The following is a 23,911-nucleotide window of genomic DNA, read 5'->3' on the forward strand; positions in this document are numbered from 1 at the left end:
TGGTGACAGTAGTAGTGCTCCAAAATGGCGCATTTTTCGTCCCAAAAGAGAGACAGCATAACGTGCCCTGCTGATGTTCCGTTCGATACTTCTTTGGTTTTGGTGATGAGGAATGGTGCCATTCCTTGCTTGCTCTCTTCGTTTCCGGTTGGTTTCGTCCCCAGTAATGATTCCTGCAAGGAAGCCATCACCTTCTCGTTCAAAGCGCCGAAGAAGTTCTTCACAAGCATCAACACGTCGTTCTCTCATTTCAGGAGTCAGCTGTCGTGGCACCCATCTTGCAGACACTTTGTGAAACTAGAGCACATCATGCACAATGTGGTGTGCTGACCTATGACTAATCTGTAAACATGCTGCAGTGTCATTCAGTGTCACTCGGCGGTTTTCCTTCACTATGGATTCAACAGCTGCAATGTTCTGTGGAGTCACAACTCGTTGTGCCTGATCTGGACGAGTAGCATCTTCCACTGAAGTCACACCATTTGCGAACTTCCTACTCCATTCGTAGACTTACTGCTGCGACAAACATGCATCACCATACTGAAACTTCATTCGTCGATGAATTCCAAAAGGTTTCACACCATAAAAGAACGCTGTTCTTCCCTGGTACAAGTCGCAAGTGGGGCGGCCATCTTTATACTGATACTGCGACGGTGTGTGTGCATCTGCACTGTGCTGCCACCTACATGCCATTCTGCACGCTGTTTGTAGCACGCTTACCAACTTCCAGGATAATGGCGCGAAATTTCGATTTGTTATTACAAATTTAAGGTTTTCATTTCACTCACCCTCGTAATTTTAGGGAACTGTCTTCCTATGGATATATTTCTACGTCCGTACTCTGCATAACACTGGAGTGGATGACAGAGGTTGCTTAGTATGGTAGCGCAGTGGTTTGCACACTGGACTCGTATTCGGGAGGACGGCGATTCAAGCCCACGTCCGCCCATCCACATTTAGGTTTTCCGCGCCTCCCTTAAATCACTTGAGGGTAATGCCGACATGGTTCCTTTGAAAGGGTGCGGCCGATTTGCTTCCCCATCCTTCCCTAATCCGAGCTTGTGCTCCGCTCCAACGACCCCGATATCGACCGGACGTTAAACACTAATCTCCTCCTCATCCTCCTTACACGGTACTCCATGTTATTCTTCTCGTTCCATTCACGATATGAAGCGTGCGAAGAATGGCTGCTTAGATAGCTCTGCTCGTGGTGTAATTACTGTAATCTTGTCTTCGCGATCGAGATACGTACGGGACTGATTAATATATCTAGAGTCTTCACTTAATACTGTTTCTTGAAAGTTTGCAGGTAGGGATTCACGGAATAGCTGGCGCCTATGGTCAATGGTTCTGCCACATTTTCCGCCTGAAAGTTTTAAACCTCTGACCATTCGGACCACCTTTCTTCGTATATGTCCAGTGTCCATGTCAGTATAATTTGGTACGAGTCCCACACTTTTTAGTAATACTCTAACATGGGGCACACAAACGATTTGTACGCAGTCTCCTTTGTAGACTGACTATATTTTTGCAGTACCCTGCCATCGAATACATTCTGTAAGTAATTCATGCATATATCTCGTAAGTAAACTGATTCGATTTACGTTTCTTTCGTTTTTAATTATTTCCCTTGGGACACCGTAACCTCCATGCACTTTTCCTATATTTTTTATTGTTCCGTATCTCAGTCGGTACAAACAAAACCCTAACAGAGTCATTTTGTTGGCCGTCCATCCGTCTGTCTACCTGTCTGTTCGACTGTTATAAATCTTTTTTCTCGGGAACGGATAAACATAATGAAGTTGAAATTTATGTCATTTACTGACGTCTATGGTCCCTTGTCAGTGTAAAGAGCTGAAGGTTATAAGTCAGTGCAGTGGAAAGATGCGACCATTTATGTCACACGTTTTGATATTCGCAAACTTACTCATCAAAACCTGTGGGGTACTTCCTATTGACCTAGAATCATGATATTTGACAAGAAGCGGAGTTCGGGTGTATAAGCAAAGAAAAAAATCCAGAAATTGTTGATTTATAACTATAACACACGAAAAAATTAATTGTTTGTCATTCGTTATCCGACTGTCTGCCTGTTAAGAATACCTTCTTCACAGGAATGAGTAGACGCATATCTTGTCTGTGTCGATATCGATAACAAGCAAAAATCGTCGAGGTCCTCGATTCCTGGGATTGATGAACTGTCAGTATACATAATTCAGTTTGAACAGAACCATTGGTGTGCAAGATCTACTCGGACTTATCCGATTTTTTTTTCTTTATGAATGCGGTGATTTTATGTGACAAGATTAGATGCTCCAAGTCCGGGCTGAACGGTCAGCGCGTTGGAATGCCACGCACGGGCGCCCGGGTTCGATTCCCGACTGGTGTGGGGTATTTTCTCCCCTCAGGGACTGGGTGTTGTGCTGTACTCATCATTTCATCCGCATTGTCGACGGGCAAGCTGCCCAATGTGGCGTCGCACCTGGCGGCCGAACTTCCCGCCTGGGAACTCTACTCCACTGATGCCATACGATCATTTTCCAGCTGCTCCAAGCTCTCCCTTACTTCTAAGCAAATATTCTGAGAGATCTTCTTTGCCCTCAGAAAAATTAGTAATTATAACGATAATAATGAAACTTGACAGAGGAGAGGTTGCAAGATACCTTGTGCGGGAGGGAGAAAGAGATGTGAATTAATGCGAATGTAGAGGCATACACTAAGCTAATAAAATTATGTGGCACGTGTACATTCTCCTTTATTTGTTTCATTTGTCGCAGTAATCATTCGTGAGTGATATCCCTGCAGGTGGCCGCGGATTTACATTGACTGGCTGCGCTGTTGTGTGCCCCACGTGACTTTCCCCACTCTCCGCTCTGGTCCGGTAGTGGGGGTAGCGAGCTCGCGCTGCTCCGTGCTCGCGCCTTGCTGCTCACAGCTTGCTCCGCGAGCACGTATGTTGTGAAGCCCAGACATAGAACAAAACGGGTGCTGCATGAGAAGGTCTGTACAGCAAGGCAGTGGTAGCGTTAGCCATACAGTGCTCAGGCTGTTAGCCGCCGTATGTGCCGAGGCTGTCAGTGAGGTACGAGAGGAAGCAGAGACTCACCTTGGCGCCTGCAGTCAGCAGCGCCCTGCTGAAGGCTCTGCCCAGACCGCCGGCCGCCCCCGTGATCAGCGCCACCTTGCCAGAGGGGTCCATCCTGCAACACGGGACTCCGTCTCAGCAACACAAGTCGTGTGTGGGCTAAACACGCTACACCATTCAGATGGACCGCGCGAAGTGGCTGCACGGTTTGAGGCGTCATGCACGGATTGCGCGCCTCCTCCCAGCGAAGGTTCGAGTCCTCCCTCGGGCATGGGTGTGTATGTTGTTCTTAGCATAAGTTAGTTTAAGTCAGTTTAAGTAGTGTGTAAGTCTAGCGACCGATTAACACAGCAGTTTGGTCCCTTGGGAATTCACACATAAACAGTAATATCAGAAATTGAGTCCGCCATGATGCAAAACACCTTGTTGTTCGTTTATTTCTTTATTATCCCAAACTAGTTTCGGCGACAGATATCACCAACATCAGTGGTTTTTTTAAATCTAAAACATGCAGAAAAAATGGCATGGTTGTATAAACACAGCAAAACATTATTACATTTTTACAATTCGTCTTCTGAAATAGTTTTATATTGATACGTCCATATTACCTTATTTATTGTATGTTACAGCATGTTTTAAGCAATTATTGGCGCTGTTTACGAAATATTTTCTGTGCTCTTTTTTTCTCTTGCCGTCTTTTTACTTAGCGAACATTATGTCATCTGTAACCATGTTAGCGGCTGTTAGTAAACAATTACTAAAAGGTGAACTTTATATGTCAGCAGTATATACTTGGGGTTGTGGTAGTGTTGTGGAAACCAGTTATTTGGTGTGTACTGAGCTGTTGCTTAGCTATTCGTGTACTCACGTTCGTAATATGGTATTTGGCTGCTTTTATACACAGAAAAACAAAACTTTTGCACTTTCTGATCCAGAACATTACGCCATCTTGCTGTTCGCGTGTGTCGCGAGAGGCGTATCGCAGGTGGAGAGAAAGGCTATGAAAAACTGTAGCACGAATTACGACGACTTCTGTTCATTATTTTTGTCTCTGTGTGTGATGGGGAAGTGGTTCTTTTGCGTGTGTGTGCTTTCTGTTCTGTGTCCTTGGCCAGTTCTGCCAGAGCGCTAAGGAGTGTGTTGTTGCAAAGTGTTGTATTTTCATTTATTACATTTTTCCCTTCGACTATACCCTTTTGTATGTAGTAATTTTCTTTTATTGTTAGTTGTCGGTATAGACTGTTGCTGTTTCTCAGAATGCGTAGATCGTTTTCGATATTAGTGGGGTTATGGTTTTTGTACATTAGATGTTCTGCAAAAGTTGAATGTGTGCTGTCACTTCTTAGAGCTCTCGTGCTGTGTGTACCTCGTTCAGAAACCCCACTGATGATGGTGATATTTGTCGCCGTAACTAGTTTGGGATAATAAAGGAATAAACGAATAACAAGGTGTTTTGCATCAAGGCGGACACAATTTCTGATATTCCTGTTTTTCTATACAAACACAGACCAAATGGAAGAGTTCCAAGATAATATCATTGAATTCACACACATTTGAACATTCGGATGGCTAAGTGTACTCACTTTGTCTTCTTTGCGGCGCCAGTGCAACACTGGTTTTGGTTATCAATACCACTCTGAGCACCTTTGCATCAACGACACCCGGCAGCTGGCTGCGTTCTGTTTCGTTTATCGTGATTTTCCGTTCTGATTAAAAATCCATGATGGATGGAAGTAAAATGAACTGCAAGACTGTTGTACAAGAGTCACTCCAAAAGAAATGCGCACTATTTTTGTAAAAATGCAGTTTTCATTCTGCATGTGTGAAAGTTTTACAGTGTGTAGATACATCCTTCCCGCTTGTTTTCAAACTTAGTTCAACCTCTTCCCGTGAGTGGCGCCGTCACAGCATGCCTTCAAGATGGCTGCTACACTTGACGTACGTCAGAAGCAACGTGCTGTCAATAGAATTCCTGTGCCGTAAAAACGAGACAGTGGGAAACATCCACAAGAGGTTGAAAAAGGTGTATAAAGATGCAGCTGTCGACCGGAGTATAGTTAGTCGGTGGGCAAGCAGGTTACGTGATGAAAGCGGGCACGGCAATATTGAGGATTGTCCTCGCAGCGGCAGGCCTCGTACTACACACACTCCACACAATGTGCAGAGTGTTAACGAATTGGTGACTGCTGACAGACACATCACAGTGAACGAATTGTCACGCAACGAAGGGACAGGGGAAGGAAGGGTTTGCAGAATATTGAAAGTGTTGGCGTTAAAAAAGGTTTGTGCCAGGTGGGTTCCCAGGATGTTGACAGTGGCTCAGAAAGAAACAAGAAAAACGGCATGCAGCGCCTTACAGTCCAGACCTCGCTCCATGTGACTATCATCTCTTTGGGAAACTGAAAGACTCTCTTCGTGGATCAAGGTTTGAAGATGATGACTCCCTTGTGCACGCTGCCAAACAGCAGCTCCAACAGGTTTGTCCAGAATTTTACTATGCGAGTATACAGGCACTAGTTCCAAGATGGCGTAAGGCAGTTGAGAGGGATGGAAATTATGTGGTTTATGACAATATTGTTTCTAAAGGATCTATCTACACACTGTAAAACTTTCAAACATGTAGAATAAAAGATGGATTAAAAAAAAATAGTGTGTATTTCTTGTGGAGCGCCCCTCGTAATTGGTGGTATCGTTATTGCCACAACCGGTTTCGCTGCATTAAAACAGCATCATCGGGTGAACTGTATAAGAATGAAAAATTACCACATAATACATATGATGAAAATACTCCTAAGATCTTTTAAAAATTGTTTAACTTGTCAATAACTGTATCAGTATGTTGTGTTTTCAATATGTGTGCCAGTCGCAGTTGTCTTGCGATCAATTTATTTCTATTCATTATGCAATTTAGTGGCTGTGGCTGCCCGCATTAGAAAGTTCTGTGGAACTATGCCATGGCTTCACGATGTATGATAAATGAACTGCCGAAAAACTGGGCAGCTTTGCGACTGAGGCGTTACTCTGTGACAAAAGCACACTTTTCCTTTTTGTTCATAGACTACAGTAGCTCACAATTCCGGCATTCCTCGTGTATTCATTGCGACAGCTTTCTGTTATAGACGAAAACAAAAACAATGGACTTTGTTTATAGTGTAATATTGGAAAAATTCCATATGTTAGTGAAATCACCTTTTCAATTACGAAACAGTTTCTAACGCTGGGCGCAGTTACTTCGCTTGTCTACAATGCGATTTTGTAAACGTCTCTATGCCTACACCTCTTCACAGCTCTAGAGACGGTCTTTTTTTCGTCTACAGCCCGTTGCGCTTCGCAGTTGAATGCTGTCAGAAGAGCAGCCGATGTCAGATATTTCCTTAAGCTGATTCAATTCTAAGGCAATCCCTGTAGTGAAGAATAAGTGTATTAAAACTTCACGGGTGATGCAGTATTTTTTCCCGCATCTCGTTTCTTATGCCGTCATATCTCCTAAACTATGATAGGTAGGTAGTTCTTACACCCACAGCAATTGTTCCCTGACAGTAAGGCAGATGCGTACCAAGTCTGTTGAAATCGGTCCAGTGATTTAGTAGGAGATGTTGAACATACACATATACATACCTATTTATAATATTTGTGGATCCTCTGGTCAACACCCAGTATACTGGTCAGACAAAGTGTGTTCTCGCATAGTACTACCAATAATCATGGAAGCTACAAGTACGATACCTGGACCTGAGCTGGTCACAAAATCGTTTTGTTTGCAGTTGGATAAACGTGTTTGTAGATTTCTTGCAATTTATTTGCTGATGCTTTGAAAGACAAAGCAGCAGTAAATACATATACACTACTGGCCATTAAAATTGCTACACCACGAAGATGACGTGCTAATGACGCGAAATTTAACCGAAAGGAAGAAGATGCTGTGATATGCAAATGATTAGCTTTTCAGAGCATTCACACAAGGTTGGTGCTGGTGGCGGCACCTACAACGGGCTGACATGAGGAACGTTTCCAACCGATTTCTCATACATAAACAGCAGTTGACCGGCGTTGCCTGGTGAAACTTTGTTGTGATGCCTTGTGTAAGGAGGAGAAATGCGTACCATCACGTTTCCGACTTTGATAAAGGTCGGATTGTAGCCTATCGCGATTGCGGTTTATCGTATCGCGACATTGCTGCTCGCGTTGGTCGAGATCCAACGACTGTTAGCAGAATATGGAATCGGTGGGTTCAGGAGGGTAATACGGAACGCCGTGCTGGATCCCAATGGCCTCGCATCACTAGCAGTCGAGGTGACAGGCATCTTATCCGCTTGGCTGCAACGGATCGTGCAGCCACGTCTCGATCCCTGAGTTAACAGATGGGGACATTTGCAAGATAACAACCATCTGCACGAACAGTTCGACGACGTTTGCAGCAGCATGGACTATCAGCTCGGAGACCATGGCTGTGGTTACCCTTGACGCTGCATCACAGACTGGAGCGCCTGCGATGGTGTACTCAACAACGAACCTGGGTGCACGAATCGGAAAACATCATTTTTTCGGATGAAACCAGGTTCAGTCATGATGGTCGCATCCGTGTTTGGCGACATCGAGGTGAACGCACCTTGGAAGCGTGTATTCGTCATCGTCATACTGCCGTATCACCCAGTGTGATGGTATGGGGTGCCATTGGTTACACGTCTCAGTCACCTCTTGTTCACATTGACGGCACTTTGAATAGTGTACGTTACATTTCAGATGTGTTGCGACCTGTGGCTCTACCCTTAATTCGATCTCAGCGAAACCTTACATTTCAGGACGATAATGCACGACCGCAGGTTCCAGGTCCTATACAGGCCTTTAAGGATACAGAAAACGTTCGACTGCTGCAATGGCCAGCGCATTCTCCAGATCTCTCACCAATTGCAAACGTCTGGTCAATGGTGGCCGAGCAACTGGTTCGTCCCAATACGCCTGTCACTATTCTTGATTAATTGTGGTATCGTGTTGAAGCTGCATGGGCAGCTGTATCTGTTTCACTCAATGCCCAGGCTTATCAAGGCTGTTATTGCGGCCAGAGGTGGTTATTCTGGGTACTGATTTCTCAGGATCTATGCACCCAAATTGCGTGAAAATGTAATCACATGTCAGTTCTAGTATAATATATTTGTCGAATGAATACCCGTTTATCGTCTGCATTTCTTCTTGGTGTGTCAATTTTAATGGCCAGTAGTGTACAATGGCACACAACAGATGAGTAAGTAGATATTGGCTACTATAGCCCTGTAAACAGTATTATTATCAATTACTGTTCTTAGTGGCAGTGGTGAGACACAAACCATTAGGAATCTGAATCAGACACAAATCGTTAGTAATGCGAATTCTATCAATTTATGCCAGTCCAGAAGTAAGCAGTCCAGGAATCAGTTTGTGGTTTAATAAAATACCTACAAAATTTAAGTATCAGTTACGTTTTATCATTTTAAAAATAAAAGTCTTGAGAGGGGGCTGGGTGCACTAACTAATATCTGAATGCCTCAGAGGTAGTGCTGTCCAAAAGTTGGGGACACTGCTGTAGCGTAAACGCTAGTTCATAGGTTATACACTCCTGGAAATGGAAAAAAGAACACATTGACACCGGTGTGTCAGACCCACCATACTTGCTCCGGACACTGCGAGAGGGCTGTACAAGCAATGATCACACGCACGGCACAGCGGACACACCAGGAACCGCGGTGTTGGCCGTCGAATGGCGCTAGCTGCGCAGCATTTGTGCACCGCCGCCGTCAGTGTCAGCCAGTTTGCCGTGGCATACGGAGCTCCATCGCAGTCTTTAACACTGGTAGCATGCCGCGACAGCGTGGACGTGAACCGTATGTGCAGTTGACGGACTTTGAGCGAGGGCGTATAGTGGGCATGCGGGAGGCCGGGTGGACGTACCGCCGAATTGCTCAACACGTGGGGCGTGAGGTCTCCACAGTACATCGATGTTGTCGCCAGTGGTCGGCGGAAGGTGCACGTGCCCGTCGACCTGGGACCGGACCGCAGCGACGCACGGATGCACGCCAAGACCGTAGGATCCTACGCAGTGCCGTAGGGGACCGCACCGCCACTTCCCAGCAAATTAGGGACACTGTTGCTCCTGGGGTATCGGCGAGGACCATTCGCAACCGTCTCCATGAAGCTGGGCTACGGTCCCGCACACCGTTAGGTCGTCTTCCGCTCACGCCCCAACATCGTGCAGCCCGCCTCCAGTGGTGTCGCGACAGGCGTGAATGGAGGGACGAATGGAGACGTGTCGTCTTCAGCGATGAGAGTCGCTTCTGCCTTGGTGCCAATGATGGTCGTATGCGAGTTTGGCGCCGTGCAGGTGAGCGCCACAATCAGGACTGCATACGACCGAGGCACACAGGGCCAACACCCGGAATCATGGTGTGGGGAGCGATCTCCTACACTGGCCGTACACCACTGGTGATCGTCGAGGGGACACTGAATAGTGCACGGTACATCCAAACCGTCATCGAACCCATCGTTCTACCATTCCTAGACCGGCAAGGGAACTTGCTGTTCCAACAGGACAATGCACGTCCGCATGTATCCCGTGCCACCCAACGTGCTCTAGAAGGTGTAAGTCAACTACTCTGGCCAGCAAGATCTCCGGATCTGTCCCCCATTGAGCATGTTTGGGACTGGATGAAGCGTCGTCTCACGCGGTCTGCACGTCCAGCACGAACGCTGGTCCAACTGAGGCGCCAGGTGGAAATGGCATGGCAAGCCGTTCCACAGGACTACATCCAGCATCTCTACGATCGTCTCCATGGGAGAATAGCAGCCTGCATTGCTGCGAAAGGTGGATATAAACTGTACTAGTGCCGACATTGTGCATGCTCTGTTGCCTGTCTATGTGCCTGTGGTTCTGTCAGTGTGATCATGTGATGTATCTGACCCCAGGAATGCGTCAATAAAGTTTCCCCTTCCTGGGACAATGAATTCACGGTGTTCTTATTTCAATTTCCAGGAGTGTAGAAAATGGTACCAAACACTGGCATACTGTCTGCAATAGCTCGTTCGGTTGTGTTTGCTTGCATTCACTGTGGTGTGCTGTCCGATTAGTGACGCCGATATTGGCTACAGTAGTCTCCCACGGTAGTAGCGCTAAGCGAAAAATATCGATTGATCGATATATCGAAATGACTCCGATGTAATATGGATATGTTACTGCTGTTTATAGGCCAGAGACATATTAATATATCGATAGTGAAATGGTTATATTGAGTGCGATTATTTTTATTTTATATTTTTTCGCACTTTTTGATCTTTTGAAATTGTACTAGAACATAATTTTACTTTCACTGTGTGAAGGAGTCTTAGTACTTTTTGAGCTTTCATCACGTGCAGTCTTTCTCTTTGACTGTGTGAAGCAAATATAGTTGGCGCCAAAGAAGAAGTCCGATTCACTCGATGGTGGTGGCATGAATGGAATAACAAGATTTCTTAAGTGAAGAAATAGCATACCAGTAGCGTTAAGAAGCAATTTTTAACGCAACTAGTGTGTTACTTCTTCACATCGGCACTCTTCAAAAAAACAACTGCTGGAAATGATGAACAAAAATCTAAATGAGAAGATCGGACTTTGCCGTGGGCGGAGACATGTCTGTGTGTGTGTGTGGGGGGGGGGGGGGGGGGGGGGAAGAGATGCTAGCGCAATCGGCTCTCGGCGCTGCCAACAGAAACTGCAAGGTTTCACTTCATCACACAGCTGCTAGGTCGCTGGCGTTTGCAGAAATGAAAAAAACGGGGATGTCGACATGAACTGTTAGGCACAAAACCGAAGTGTGACGAAACAGAAGCCATTGGACACCTTTTATTGTGCGGCTTACATGCAGTTGCCGTTGTTGGCAAAGCGATTATCAGCAAATGTGAACGTCCATCGTTTTTGTTTCAGTTCTTGCTCTAAGAGGGATAAGCAGGCTGCTAGCATGTTGATGTACGAAATGTTTAATAATAATCAAAACTTAAATATACAGCTCTAAAACTAGCAGTATAATTACAATGTAAAGCCGATATTTTATACGCCGCATTTTCGATACGTATATGTCGATGTATTTTGTCGATATATCGTGCGTTGACAATGATGTCCCTTAAATTTCGATGTATCGGAATATCGACGTTTTTAAAAAGTTAAAAGTCTACCGGGTAGGCTTCGACACGCTTGGCTGCTGCAATGGCGCAGCGCTATGCCGCCTACCTGTCGCTGTCGCTGTAGCTGTAACTACAGGTGTGACCGGCTGCGCGCGTCTGCTGTTCCAACACGCGACTGCCCCGCGCTCTGCCAGACATCACGGGCGTCGCTTCTCGTGACGTCACTGCAGGAGCGAAGTCCAGCGGCACGTGGTATCGGCGCGGGCCGTCTCAGCCCGCGAATCCCATCGGCCGATCTCTGCAGCTTATCTTCGGCAGCATCCCATGTGAACGACGTTCGTGGCGCTGGCTGAGTGGTCTGGGAATGTTTTCGTAGCATTCCCTGGGCGGTCTCGTCATTCTCGAAGACACAATGGATCAACACAAACAAGCATCTATCCTTGGGGACCACGTCCACTCGTACATGCAGTTTGTTTTCCCTTCACACGATGGCATATAGCAGCAGGGCAACTCTACATGCCACACAACTTGCAGTTTACGTGTGTGAAAACAAAAAAAGAGCACCACGATGAGTTTACGGTACTCCCCTGGCCACCAAACAGCCGGATAAAACCTAATCGAGAATCTGTGGGACCAGCTCAATAGGGCTGCTCAAGCAAGATTACTAAAATTTGGTTTTAAGTAGAAATTAAAATAAATCACTGGAAGGAAAACTGCTGAAGTTCACTGGAGCAGACCGCTATTGTTGATGGTGAATGAATTTTTGTTAGTGGCCAAATTGACTTCTACAATCATCAATTCTGCCGGGCCTGTATCTGTTATTTGCGGGCGAAATAGAATCGTAGCTTGGAGACTGTGGCCATATCATTTATTCTATTATTTAAACTAGTTGTCACTTGACAGGCAACGGGCTGGAGGGCTCCCGTTACCAATAAACCACTTCGCTCTTCTGAGCTGACTAAGGCGTTGTGCCAGCCAGTCCTCAGCGAGCCGTTGTAGTCGTGCAGGTGAGGGATCTGACTGACTTGTAGCTTCGGGTGTTTACGATGTCTGATGAAAGCAGTCGCAAGAGAGGGAGGCCGAGGCTGCGCACTCCTCGGAAACCTCCAAAAAGTGGCGGACATGGCGTCGTTATACGCAGTCAGGTGCGTGAATACGTGTGTTCCTTAAGGGAGTATTTTGAGAGAGAGAGAGAGAGGGATGCTCCACCACCTTATCCTTTGGATAAGGTGGTGGAGCGAACTGCAGCTGCTCTGCAAATTAGCGAACGATCTACTGAATCTGCAAGGAGAAATTCACGAAAGAAGGCTCAAGTGAATCATCTAAATTGGAGACACCTGGGAAAACGAGGCGACTAGAGAAGAGGGTCACAAACCTTGACTCTTTTAACGAAGATGCCATTCGTCATCAAATATACGCATTTTATTCAAAAAATTTCAGGATAGTAAATCGTCTTTGTTACGAGTCGTGAAAATGTTACGATTCCGCTATAAATCCATCTCTGGCAGAAAGTTACTAATGGAGCGCCAAGATATTGCAGCCTGGCGATGCCGCTTTCTTAGAGAATTGTTGTTGTGGTCTTCAGTCCTGAGACTGGTTTGATGCAGCCCTCCATGCCACTCTATCCTGTGCAAGCTTCTTCATCTTCCAGTACCTACTGCAACCAACATCCTTCTGAATCTGCTTAGTTTATTCATCTCTTGGTCTCCCTCTACGATTTTTATCCTCCACGCTGCCCTCCAATACAAAATTGGTCATCCCTCGATGTCTTAGAACATGTCCTACCAACCGATCCCTTCTTCTAGTCAAGTTGTGCCACAAGCTCCTCTTCCCCCCAATTCTATTCAATACCTCCTCATTAGTTATGTGATCAACCCATCTAATCTTCAGCATTCTTCTGTAGCACCACATTTCGAAAGCTTCTATTCTCTTCTTGTCTAAGCTATTTATCGTCCACGTTTCACTTCCATACATGGCTACACTCCATACAAATACTTTGTGAAACGACTTCCTGACACTTAAATCAATACTCGATGTTAACAAATTTCTATTCTTAAGAAACGCTTTCCTTGCCATTGCCAGTCAACATTTTATATCCTCTCTGCTTCGACCATCATCAGTTATTTTGCTCCCCAAATAGCAAAACTCCTTTACTACTTTAAGTGTCTCATTTCCTAATCTAATTCCCTCAGCATCACCCGACTTAATTCGACTACATTCCATTATCCTCGTTTTGCTTTTGTTGATGTTCATCTTATACCCTCCTTTCAAGACACTGTCCATTCCGTTCAACTGCTCTTCCCAGTCCTTTGCTGTCTCTGACAGAATTATAATGTCATCGGCGAACCTCAAAGTTTTTACTTCTTCTGCATGAATTTTAATCCCTACTCCGAACTTTTCTTTTGTTTCCTTTACTGCTTGCTCAATATACAGATTGAATAACATCGGGGATAGGCTACAACCCTGTCTCACTCCCTTGCCAACCACTGCTTCTCTTTCATACCTCCCGACTCTTATAACTGCCATCTGCTTTCTGTACAAATTGTAAATAGCCTTTCGCTCTCTGTATTTTACCCCTTCCACCTTCAGAATTTGAAAGAGAGTATTCCAATCAACATTATCAAAAGCTTTCTCTAAGTCTACAAATGCTAGAAACGTAGGTTTGCCTTTCCTTAATCTTTCTTCTAAGATAAGTCGTAGGGTCAGTATTGCCTCACGTGTTCCAACATTTCTACGGAATCCAAACTGATCTTCCCCGAGGTCGGCTTCTATCAGTTTTTCCATTCGTCTGTAAAGAATTCGCGTTAGTATTTTGCAGCCGTGACTTATTAAACTTATAGTTCGGTAATTTTCACATCTGTCAACACCTGCTTTCTTTGGGATTGGGATTATTATATTCTTCTTGAAGTCTGAGGGTATTTCGCCTGTCTCATACATCTTGCTCACCAGATGGTAGAGTTTTGTCAGGCTCTCCCAAATTTGTCAATAGTTCTAATGGAATGTTGTCTACTCCCGGGGCCTTGTTTCGACTCAGGTCTTTCAGTGCTCTGTCAAACTCTTCACGCAATATCATATCTCCCATTTCATCTTCATCTACATCCTCTTCCATTTCCATAATATTGTCCTCAAGTACATCGGCCTTGTATAGGCCCTCTATATACTCCTTCCACCTTTCTGCTTTCCCTTCTTTGCTTAGAACTGGGTTTCCATCAAAGCTCTTGATATTCATGCAAGTGGTTCTCCTTTCTTCAAAGGTCTCTTTAATTTTCCTGTAGGCAGTATCTATCTTACCCCTAGTGAGATAAGCCTCTACATCCTTACATTTGTCCTCTAGCCATCCCTGCTTAGCCATTTTGCACTTCCTGTCGATATCATTTTTGACACGTTTGTACTCCTTTTTGCCTGCTTCATTTACTGCATTTTTATATTTTCTCCTTTCATCAATTAAATCCAATATTTCTTCTGTTACCCAAGGGTTTCTACTAGCTCTCGTCTTTTTACCTATTTGATCCTCTGCTGCCTTCACTATTTCATCCCTCAGAGCTACCCATTCTTCTTCTACTGTATTTCTTTCCCCCATTACTGTAAATTGTTCCCTTATGCTCTCCCTGAAACTCTGTTCAATCTTTGGTTCTTTCAGTTTATCCAGGTCCCATCTCCTTAAATTCCCTCCTTTTTGCAGTTTCTTCAGTTTTAATCTTAGAGAATTAGTGGGGGAAAATTTTGATGATATAGTTTGGCTTGATGAAACGTGGGTGAATGCAGGACACAGTTTAAAAAAAGGCTGGACAGACGGTACCATTAGCGGTAGTATGACAGCTCCGATCGACAGAGGAGCACATGCCGGAAATTCAAAAGTTTTCATTCCAAATTATCTGCTGCTATTCAGTTCAAATAAGACCTCCGACTACCACGAAGAGATGAACCACAATACTTTTGTGAAATGGTTTGAAGACTCTGTGCTCCAGAACTTAACAAAAAACACTATCATTGTTATGGATAACTCTCCTTATCACTCAGTAATACAAGAGAAAGCACCCACAAAGGCAACGAGGAAAAATGACATTTTTAGCTGGTTACAGAAACGTAAGGTACAGGTGGCTCGGAGTAGTATGGGACTTAACTTCTGAGGTCATTAGTCCCCTAGAACTTAGAACTACTTAAACCTAACTAACCTAAGTACATCACACTCATCCATGCCCGAGGCAGGATTCGAACCTGCGACCGTAGCGGTCGCACGGTTCCAGACTGTAGCGCCTAGAACCGCTCAGCCACCCCGGCCGGCGAACATAAGGTACAGATCGACAGTAATTTGACAAGGGCAGAATTATTAGAACTTGTATCGCAACACAAGCCAAAGAACCCGATTTACATTGTGGATGAAGCAGCAAAAAAATACGGGCATAAAGTGCTCAGATTGCCTCCTTACCATTGGCATTTAAACGCAATAGAGCTGATTGGGGCTCTGGTTAAACGGCATATGGCTGCAGAAGATAAGAAATTCACATTAACGGAAGTGGAACGCCTTTTGGAAGAGGCAGTTGAAATTGTGAAATCGGAAAACTGGCAGAAGGTAGTGCAACACGTGAAAGGAGTGATACAGGACGCATGGAACAATGAAGGTATCTTACAACAAAGTGTCGAAGACTTGATTATATCTGTCAATACGAGCAGCGACACGGATAGTTCTACTGACTCTGACTCTGAATTAAGCGGTGTTTTCGCATTGTCTGATTAGTGTGTAGTGTACTTATTGCCATTAAATATTGTGTTTGTGAATTTATTTCGATTAATTCTTATTCTTGTTGTGAGACTAAGAAATACTGTTTGGCCAGCTCTCGTCATCTCCTTACGGTAAGTTAGACGGAATTTTAATTCTATTTCATTTTGTATATACAATGTGTGTAATAGTTTTCAAGATTTGCAATCTCAAGAAGAAAACTTTTCTGGACGTGAAAATTTCTCACACTTCAATAGTTAATGTAACAACGGCCCTAATTAAAATTAAGAAAAGATATTTGATATGCTTATAGATACCGCTGAGACTGATACTGTGCTTAAATTTCAAAATATTTACATAATATTTATAGGAAATAGATATGTTAAACATCATACTTGTTTCGAGTTCATTACTGATAGGGTTGCTTAAAAACGCTGTTTTCAGAAATTTATATACAGGAAACGTAATGCACTACGAAAACATTTAAGGATTCTTTGCCGAGTGCTTATTTTGGTAATGAGTGGAAAAAAATATTTTGCTGTGACACCAATAGTTTTTCAGTAATGACGTGATAATTTAGAAGCTGTTTGCGAAATCGAGAATTTAAATGGTTTCAAACAAATTATTTGACAGATTGAGAGACTTTGCAGAGATATACATCATATGTGGGTTTGAAATATTTTACTTACTTTTTGTAGAAGATACAGGCTTTCAAACGATTTTCCATCGTCGGGGGTAGCGATGCGCTGAGGCGGCTGCCTCCAGCCAGTGCTTGATGTGACAACGCCGCAACTTCGCAGCGCAAACGTCAAGTGACAACTACTTTAAATCAGACTGTAAGGTTCCGCGCTTGCATTCAGGTTTGCAAACCGCTTCGCGATGATTGGCAGTTAATCTCAGGGACGCTGTAACAAGTTGCAAGTGAATAAATGGCAGAATGCTAATCGTATCCGGCCATTGCGTCTCCACGCTGTTATCCGTTAAGCTCGTAAGGGTCGTTTGTGTAACAATAAAGCATTTCATGTATCTTATATCTACTAGGAGGGCTGTTAAAATGAGGGCTCTTGAGACTTAAATAAGTTACATTAAATTAATTAAAAATGGTTCTAAAAGTCTATATGAAAGAAAGATTAGTTACTGGTACGCGAGGTACGCAGCTGTAGTGTGTGCTATCAGTACTAAAGCTAACAGACAAGAGAAAGAGAGAGCACCTGCCCCCCCCCCCCCCCCCCCCTGTTGTCGAATACACAATTCAATTCGTCTAATCATGTTTCCAAACACAAGCTGTAACATTTCTTTTGTAACAGAAACACTGAAAGTTGATATTACCAATTCATCGATGGAATTTGGACGGTTTTTATAGACAGTTGCTCTTGCTGCACCGCAGAAGAAAAAGTCAGGTGGAGTTAGGTCAGGCGATCGTGGAGACCAAAGTCCCTGTGAAATTATGCGATCACCAAAAACATCAGCAAAGCTTGAAACGTCCCCTTTGAACAATTTTACATGTGAAACGTCCACTTAGAACAATTATACAAGCCTGTGCTTAACCTGACACACAATATTATTCAGCGCAACGCAATCTGACTTTCAATAACCCCTACAAAACAATGGCCCTGACTAACTTTAACCTATACCTTTTACAAATCACTTACCTCACAAAAATCTTCGCTACTCAAGCTACTGCAAAACAGCGAGCGCCACTACTGCCAGCTAAATAAAAGATTCAAACCACTGAAGGTACTAACTACTGATAGGGATAGTTAGCAAATGAAAGATATTAATAGAGAACAAACAATGTATTTACCTTAATATTCATAATTGACATTCAGTCTTACAGATTATCAAAACTCCGCCATCTCTCTCCCCACGTCCACCACTGCTGGCGGCTCACCTCCAACTGCCCAGCGCTACGCGCTGTTCGCATCCAGCTATAGCAGCTCATGACAACAATGGCAGACAACAATGCAAACTAGCCACATACTGCACACAGCACAGCCAGTGATTTTCATACAGAGTGCTATGTAACGTTGCCAATAAAAAACATAAACAGCCTACTTACATAGCCCCCATGCTCCCCACAAAAAATTTTACAAATTTTTTTGGGCAGTGGCCAATACAGATTTGAAAAAATTTTTCATAATTACAATAACAAAGATATCAAATGCACACACTTATTTATACAATGTTGGTCAAAAGCTAAAATTTTCTCACAGTCAATAAAGACAGTCCTGATCATTCACCACAGTAAAACTGCCGTTTCTTTTATCAAAGTCTGAGCAATAAAAGGCAATGCACACGGAAGTAGTGGATGTCCATGCAGTCTTGAAGAAGTAGTGTTGTCCTTCCAACAGAAAGACAGTGCTGACTCTTGACATGCTGACAGGTAATGCGCCACAATGGAGCAAACCCACAGCAGAGTCAGTCGACGTGTTGAAGAATATTGGTAGGTAGGTCATCACAGAGCAGACCCACTGCAGTCCTGGTAGAGAGTATTGGTGGGCCACCAGAGGTGCAGACCCACTGTAGTCCTTGTAGAAATTGTGGTACTGGTGAGTCAGCAAAGGTGTAGACCCACTGTAGTCCTGGTAGAGATGGCCAGCAGCCATCTGCTGCGACTGTGCAGGTGCACAATCACCATCGAAGAGTCTTGCAGAGAAGATAGCAAGTCCATAAACCACCACTTGTGCACTCACAAAGTTTGTGGAACTGTCCTTAGAACCAGCAATGCTGTTATCCAGTCCCTTGCTGAATTAGTAACACACGTGCAAACACTAACAGTCCCTACTTCTCACATATTGTCCATATACTATGACCAACAGAATGTGTGCAGTGAAATGAATGCTTACAAGTTAATAATATGATGAACTGGTGTCAATTACAATTATATAACATAAGAATACAATTACAAAGATACAAAATACATCATTAAAAACATAACAATACAGATAATATTTGTAGTAATAGGGGCTTTACAAAAGAATAGAAATAAACATATACATCAGTGTTACAGCAATGATGACATGAGTACAAAAATAAAAGATCAGAATCACTTTTGAAACGTCAACTTCACACATGAGCATGAAAACAACACAGAATAAATAATGTCTAAGCATCTTTACAAAGAAAATAACAGAGTATTAGAAAAATTCTACAACATAGCTCTCATCAGCTAAACACATAAAGACAGGAAAAACACAAATACACAAGGGTACACAAACATATAGTGGGATAACACAAAAGGAAAGGACAGGGTTTGTTTTCAGTGTAACATTTGGTACTGCAGTCCACCCCACAACTTCATTCCGTATATCTTTCCTCGTATTTCATCCTTTGTTTCCACCAAAAAAATTCTATCTAAGCATGCTTTCTGTATTTATATGTTCACACATTGCTTACCTCATAATTTATTTCCAAGAAAATCCTACCTATACCTCGTTCCTGTATTCTATTCATATTTCTTTCAAAATAATTATTTCTGATTGTACAATACTCATTGGGGCCCAAATCTTTCTTCGCAATGCATTCTTTACCTATTCTCCATAGTCAGTTTCTTATATAGTCTACCCCCTCTTAAGCTAACTTAAATCTACTGAGCTCAGATATATATACCAAGGGACGAGGCAATGCAGCATCACAACAAATCAACACAAACAGAAATGACAAAAAATGCAAATTGGCAAAGCTAGCAGCATAAATTAGCAAAGCAAGTGCAATATTACAACTAATATAAGGCACTGCAGGAAACAAGAAAAACTAGCTTAGAAGAGTAACACAAAGTCAAATTCAGTAACACTATGCCTGGCAAACAGCAGCAACTTATACCTAAACATGACATAGCGCAAGCAGAAAAAATATTACAGTAAAAACAACAATGCAGACAAGGGAAATGCATATTCACATCTTAATGTCTATGTAATTAAAGTGGTCATCTTAATGTCTATGTAATTAAAGTGGTGCACCATAACAACTTATTGTAAAAAAAATATTACCATGTACCTGAAAAGAAAATTAAGTGTTACTGTTACGAGTTACTTCTTATTGTTCTTTCCTTTCCAAGTGCTCCTTTTTTAAAGAATGTGGATTACAAAATTATCATTTAATAGATCTGTTGACAAGAGTTCACATTAGCAAATGCATCTCATTTTATAAAAGCAATGCTGCAACACAGCTGGAAACCAGACATCAAATGAAATAAGCAATTACACAAACCAAAGCATAAAAATGTCATTCAGTAGTCATGTGACATTTCATTTCATAAGTTAATTGCTCTCAACTCTCGTACAAAGACTCTTGTCATAATCAGGTGTGCAGATGTAAAAATATTTCTTGTCAATTCATGAGCATTTCAATAATTAGCACAAAGTGCGAGTAATCATATGTTTTTTAAGTAACGAGGGTGTCGCATTAGCGATGAAAGGCACGCCCTAATGGCTTGTTCTCCAGGTGTTTGACACAGCTGTGTGCCTACAACGCATTACAAAAATCATATGTTTTCAAGTAACGAGCGTGTCGCATTAGCGATGCCCTCTGTCATTAACAGGGGTATAGGCCTCTCTTTGTCCTTCTCTTCCACCTGTGCCTCTGGCACACCCTAATGGCTTTCTTTTCTACCTGAGCGTCTGAAAAGGCTTGTTCTGCAGGTGTCTGACACACCTGGGTGCCCACGTCGCATTATGTGCAGGTGGTCACTTTCTTACGGAAATATTTACGACAGCAGTTTCCGCTACAGTGACAGTCTCATATAAAAATATTTCACAGGTCAAGAATTTGCGTTGCAAATGTGTAGAAACAAAATGCTATCCAAAAAATTTTCGCTTGCATTGTGATACATTCACGCATTTACACACACATTTCATAACTCTCAAAGTACGATTCTTGGTTTCCAACATCCTTTTTCACAAGTCAAGAGTCCCTTACTTCTATTCATTATTCCTTACCTTATTCGTCGACACTTTTTCCATATTTCATCATAACAGATACATAGCATAATCAAATAACTCATATAGCATCAGCTTATGGATCATAAACTTACCACAACAGCATAATACACATCGTCGTCGTAAAAATAACATCATAAAACCTCAGTCAAATCTCAAAATCGTCGTAGCTTCCTCCAATAATTTCAAAACCTAAAGAAAATTCTCTGCTCATTTCAGTAGTGTCATCTACCTCAAACGTACTTTTTGACATTTCGATTCAATGTTATGTAACTCAGTAGTTAAATCTTCACGTGTTTGTTCAAGTGTGGTGTCTAACTTTTGAAGCTTTTGCTGTGTTTGTCTCTGATTTTGTTCCATTGTGTCTAACTTTTTAAGATTTTGTTCCACTGTGTCTAACTTTTTAAGATTTTGTTCCATTGTGTCTAACTTTAGGAGATTTTGTCCCATTTGTTGCATTAATTGTAATAACAATGCATTAGTGTCTGGAATCTGTTCCTCTACGCTTTTCGGCCGTGCATTTGCACCAGCAACATTCACATTTTGACAAGCAGAAAATGTGTCTTGACTCATTTGAGAAAACGGTGAGGACGCAAAACCTGTATCTACAGTATTTGCAAAATTGTGTCCTATCATTTCGGATTCCTGAGGCGAGCTGTTGCCGACCGATCGATCGATAATGCTTCCCTGTTCACTACCTGTTTGACTGTCTACGCCATTGTTTGACGCCCGCTCCATTTCCCTATGCACAGTTACCAAATTACTACTTTGAACATTAGTTAACTCATTACACAGTGGCGCTAACACATTGCTTTCGTCTTCACTGTCGTTTCTTAGTTTACTTTGGAGCCGAGTGTTACGTTTTTCACACGCCATTATTGAGACAATATTTCACACGATAACACACAAAAACACAATTTGAAGAGCAAAAATAAGAGAACACATTAATATAGCACTGAAAATAATATCTAGTTAATTGCAGCAGCGAAATACTTGGCGCAAAGCTACATGCATGCCACAACTGTTTTACTGTACAACAATGAAAGACTGCAACTACAAAGGAGATTCTCTCTACAATTACGCGCTAGCAATAAACAAAAGCTGCACTAAATACACAAACTACAAGAAAAAATCAGAAGATTCCAGTGAGGTATCCTAGGCTAAGGGTCGACATATGAAACGTCCCCTTTGAACAATTTTACATGTGAAACGTCCACTTAGAACAATTATACAAGCCTGTGCTTAACCTGACACACAATATTATTCAGCGCAACGCAATCTGACTTTCAATAACCCCTACAAAACAATGGCCCTGACTAACTTTAACCTATACCTTTTACAAATCACTTACCTCACAAAAATCTTCGCTACTCAAGCTACTGCAAAACAGCGAGCGCCACTACTGCCAGCTAAATAAAAGATTCAAACCACTGAAGGTACTAACTACTGATAGGGATAGTTAGCAAATGAAAGATATTAATAGAGAACAAACAATGTATTTACCTTAATATTCATAATTGACATTCAGTCTTACAGATTATCAAAACTCCGCCATCTCTCTCCCCACGTCCACCACTGCTGGCGGCTCACCTCCAACTGCCCAGCGCTACGCGCTGTTCGCATCCAGCTATAGCAGCTCATGACAACAATGGCAGACAACAATGCAAACTAGCCACATACTGCACACAGCACAGCCAGTGATTTTCATACAGAGTGCTATGTAACGTTGCCAATAAAAAACATAAACAGCCTACTTACAAGCTGTATGCGCGGTAGCACATCTTGTTGAAAATAACCGTTCAGTATTTCACTTAACACAAGTTCTCCTATGAATGGGTACAGAATATCACTGCTGTATCGTTGTGCATTTATTGTTTTGTTGAAAAACATGGGACCCACAATCCGACGACTAGAAATTGCAATCCAAACTCCTATTTTCACAGAATGAAGTAGTTCCTCATGAACACACAATGGATTTGCAGTACTCCACATACGAGAATTTTGCGAGTTCATGTACCCGGATAAACGAAACCATGCCTCCTCAGTGAAAAACGTTTCATTAAGAATATACCTTCCATTTTGTTGAACGAAATTTTTGAACCAGTCTCTTGCAATGATCAGTATTTTTCAGTTCTTGCACGACAGTCACTTTGTATGGGAAAAGTTCTAATTGTTCCCTTACAGCTGTGTGAGCCGTTCCGACACTAACATCGATTTCCTGGGCGAGTGTTCTTACTGACTTGTTCGGACTCATGGACATTTTATCGGAAATATCGACTAGTTTATCCTCGGGCAAAACGCTAGGACGACCACTTCTCGGTGCGTCTGTCACTGAACCCGTACATAGTGATTTGTTAATCAAATCTCGCACACTGTCGCGATGTGGGAGTGTTGCCTCCGGGAAAACTGAATTAAATGTTTGAAGAACTGAAATTGTGTATTTACCGCCAGCTTTGAACACTTGTTCGACTAAAAATACACGTTCTTCAATGGTTAGCATTTTAACAGATACAAAAACGAAACAATCGAACAAAGGAACTAAACTTAACGTTCACGTCAACACGTAACGACACACACCAACGATACTACTGACGCTGGCTGAAATAAACAAAACAGTCGAATGTTGGGAGAGTTCACTTGAAGGGAAGTAACCCAGGCAGGCGAACAGTCACACGGCACGCGCGGCTAACAATCATACGGCACTGCGGAGAGACTCCTTGAACAGCCCGTACATAAGACTACGTGCGTCTGTCCAAGTAATGCTTCAGATTAGACAAACCTAGCACAACTGACGACGGCACTGGAGTCGTAATGGCTCCACATAGCAGTCGGTGCATTCCAGAACCTGACTGATTCTGTTCCTGCACGTCATGCGCTGCAAAAGCTGGATATTAAGGTTTTGACAGGCGGTCTGATTAATGTCACTGGACAGCATATAATACGTAGAATATCTGACTGAGGTAGCCACCCTTTTAACAATAATATACTGTTGAAAAAATGCGTCACACTCATATAAACAAAGGCTTGCATAAATGATCCGGA

General features: G+C 42.9%; 1 protein-coding gene across 1 annotated transcript in view; it reads right to left on the reverse strand.

Annotated features, from left to right (window-relative positions):
- Positions 1–11,387, reverse strand: part of LOC126175924 (15-hydroxyprostaglandin dehydrogenase [NAD(+)]-like) — a 59,534-nt gene extending 48,147 nt beyond the window's left edge. The window contains exons 1-2 of the mRNA XM_049922998.1: positions 11,319–11,387; positions 3,107–3,200 (exon numbers count right to left, since the gene is read on the reverse strand). Of these exons, the coding sequence (XP_049778955.1) occupies positions 3,107–3,199 (93 nt within the window). The 5' untranslated portion in view covers position 3,200; positions 11,319–11,387. The remainder of the gene's footprint in view (positions 1–3,106; positions 3,201–11,318) is intronic.
- Between the last annotated feature and the right edge of the window lie 12,524 nt (positions 11,388–23,911).

Source organism: Schistocerca cancellata, chromosome 3 (genome assembly GCF_023864275.1).
Source record: "Schistocerca cancellata isolate TAMUIC-IGC-003103 chromosome 3, iqSchCanc2.1, whole genome shotgun sequence".
NCBI classification, from domain to species: Eukaryota; Metazoa; Arthropoda; class Insecta; order Orthoptera; family Acrididae; genus Schistocerca; species Schistocerca cancellata.